At 44.5% G+C, this 2,500-nt stretch overlaps 1 protein-coding gene across 1 annotated transcript in view; it reads right to left on the minus strand.

Moving 5' to 3' along the window:
* The window catches only part of scfd2 (sec1 family domain containing 2), a 155,469-nt gene that overhangs the window by 39,478 nt on the left and 113,491 nt on the right, over positions 1-2,500 (minus strand). The window contains exon 6 of the mRNA XM_076278190.1: positions 2,078-2,223. Within this exon, the coding sequence (XP_076134305.1) occupies positions 2,078-2,223 (146 nt within the window). The remainder of the gene's footprint in view (positions 1-2,077; positions 2,224-2,500) is intronic.

Raw genomic sequence — 2,500 nt, forward strand, 5'->3', positions numbered from 1 at the left:
TACAGTACAACAGATGAGGTAGGATGCATCTTTTGCAATTAGAATTTCGTGTTGGTGAGACCTGTTGCCTATCAGTAGACATGTCATCTCGTGTTCCACGACAGCTTAGCTAGTGCCACCGAAATATGACACTGAAATCCTTTCACTATTGGAGTCGCTCAGATAGAAACAGCTGTAACGTGGCTTTGCTGTGGAGTGGAGACGCCATAAGTTAGGTGTGGTTTTGACAATCAGAAAAGCAATATACTGAAATAGTTTAATGATGTAAAGTGGTCTGGTGTGTGTGCGCGCAGTTTTTATTGATGAGTCGGAGTGGCAAGGGCATTATAAAACTTCTCGCTCTTAGGCCTACTCATACACCGCGCTGAAATGGCGTAGCTGTCTAAATTCAAATCATATCATTCTAGGGGAGAAATAAACCATGAAAAAACTTCACTGTTATGTTAGTTGTTTGTTGCTTAAAAACGTTGTATGATGGCCTTGAAGTCTTGAGTTAGCCTACTGAATTGGCTGGTAGCCTACCATAAAGTGTGTGCATGCTCTCTCTCTCCAACGCAAACCAGATTCTGGTACAAATACTGTATGTGCGCACTTACGTGACTATCCTACTTCAAGTATTAGCCTACGCACAATAGATTTCTCTTCTTTAGCCTATAATGCATAGGCTACACTTTTTAAACAAAAAGCAGCTGTGACAGGCAGCGGCCGCATATATTCTGCGTCATATCTCGCAGCTTGTGAACTCTACAAGCCCCCACCCCTCACTCGACAACCACACGGAGATTCTGTAATGTGCGTGTATGTCGTTCACACATACGTCCGTATAAGGTCAGTATTAGGTCCGCAGGTTAGCATCATATCTGAATCATCCGAAGGGTAGGACCTCCGTTTGACAAACCTCCGCATGTACTCCGGAGGTTATATCTGAAAGCGCTTAGTGATTCTTCTCTGATGGTCTTTCTTTATATCTCTCTCTCTCTCTCTCTCTCGCTCTCTCTCCCTCTCACAAACATACTCTCTTGTGCAAACACTCTCTCTCTCTCTTGCTTTTCTCTGGCTCTCACTTTGATTCTGTGTCTGAGTGTGGCCATTCACATGCTTCCTTGACTTACGTAAGCACTCATAGATAAACACACCTATGTAGACACACACACACACACACACACACACACACACACACAGAGGTGCAAACACTAATGCAATAATTAGTAGTTCACATTGCCCTGCAAAGCAGCTATGACGCACACGCACAACTACAAACCCTTACTCCACCACAATCTGGACCAAACTAGTGCACGCACATGTGTGTGTGTGTGTGTGTGTGTGTGTGTGTGTGTGTGTGTGTGTCCACCCATAACAAATGGCTCTATGCATGCTAATACACTTGAAGGACAAATAAAAACGACAAAGATAAAGTAACAGAACCATAAAACAGCAGAACCTGAGACCCAGGGAGCATATGACTGAAACTAATCTGGCTCACATCTGGCAACCTGGCTCAACCTGATCAGGCCCACATCAGGGCCAGATCTGGGTGAGAGTCAACCACTATTAGAAAGGAAAAGGAAAAGAGCAATAGATATGTATTGACATAGAGCAGCAGTTCCCAAACTTTTTTTCCCCGTGTACCACCACCTACATCCTGACTCGGCTCGCGTACCCCCACCATCCAACACATAAAAACGTAACACATTCTATTGACGCATTCCAGGCATCATGTTTAATTAGCCGTCCTACATGATAACAAATAACAAAATCAAAATGTCTATGACTGATGTCTGGCCTATGAGCTCTCACACTAATAAAACAGTGTGGAGAACAACATTATGAAACACAAACAACAGAGAACATAGGCTTAAGATTTAGAAAAAAAAATACAAAATGAACACCTTTCCGACATTGCCCTTTTCATCTCTAGCTCCTAGTGGAAGCTTGCGTACCACCGCTGGTACACGTATCACAGTTTGGGAATCCCTGACATAGAGGGGGCGCGAGGCAGACAGACAGACAGACAGACAGACAGAGGTGATGGGGCAGGTGGAGAGGTGCATTGTGGGAGTGTTTGGGAGTTCTGTACCTGGTGGACGCCGTCGCTGGGCGTGTAGACAGAGTTCAGCTGCTTCAGGTGCTCGCGGGCGTGTCCCAGCACCCGCAGCGTCTCAAACACCACCTCCAGCGCTGAGTGAGCACGCTCCATCGTCAGCTCCTCAGGGCTCGACACTCCTACACACACACACACACACACACACAGAAACAGAACAAGAGGGGAAAAATATGTTATTATTATATTTCTATTTCTCAGCAGTCACTGGAAAAGGGAAATATCATAACTGATTGCATCTGTGTTTGAGAGTTTAGATTTCTTTTGTGTATATTTGTCATCTCAGCAATTTGTGAGATTGAAATGCCAAGGGGTTGTTTAAAAGCTGGAGAAAACCATGTTTAATGGGCACAATATTTCAACACACACACAGGCCCATAAGCTATAAACACACACACA

The sequence above is a fragment of the Alosa pseudoharengus genome, unplaced genomic scaffold, assembly GCF_046254945.1.
Source record: "Alosa pseudoharengus isolate Yale_2024_CS ecotype anadromous, Long Island Sound unplaced genomic scaffold, YU_APseudo_1.1 YU_APseudo_1.1_scf_11, whole genome shotgun sequence".
NCBI classification, from domain to species: Eukaryota; Metazoa; Chordata; class Actinopteri; order Clupeiformes; family Clupeidae; genus Alosa; species Alosa pseudoharengus.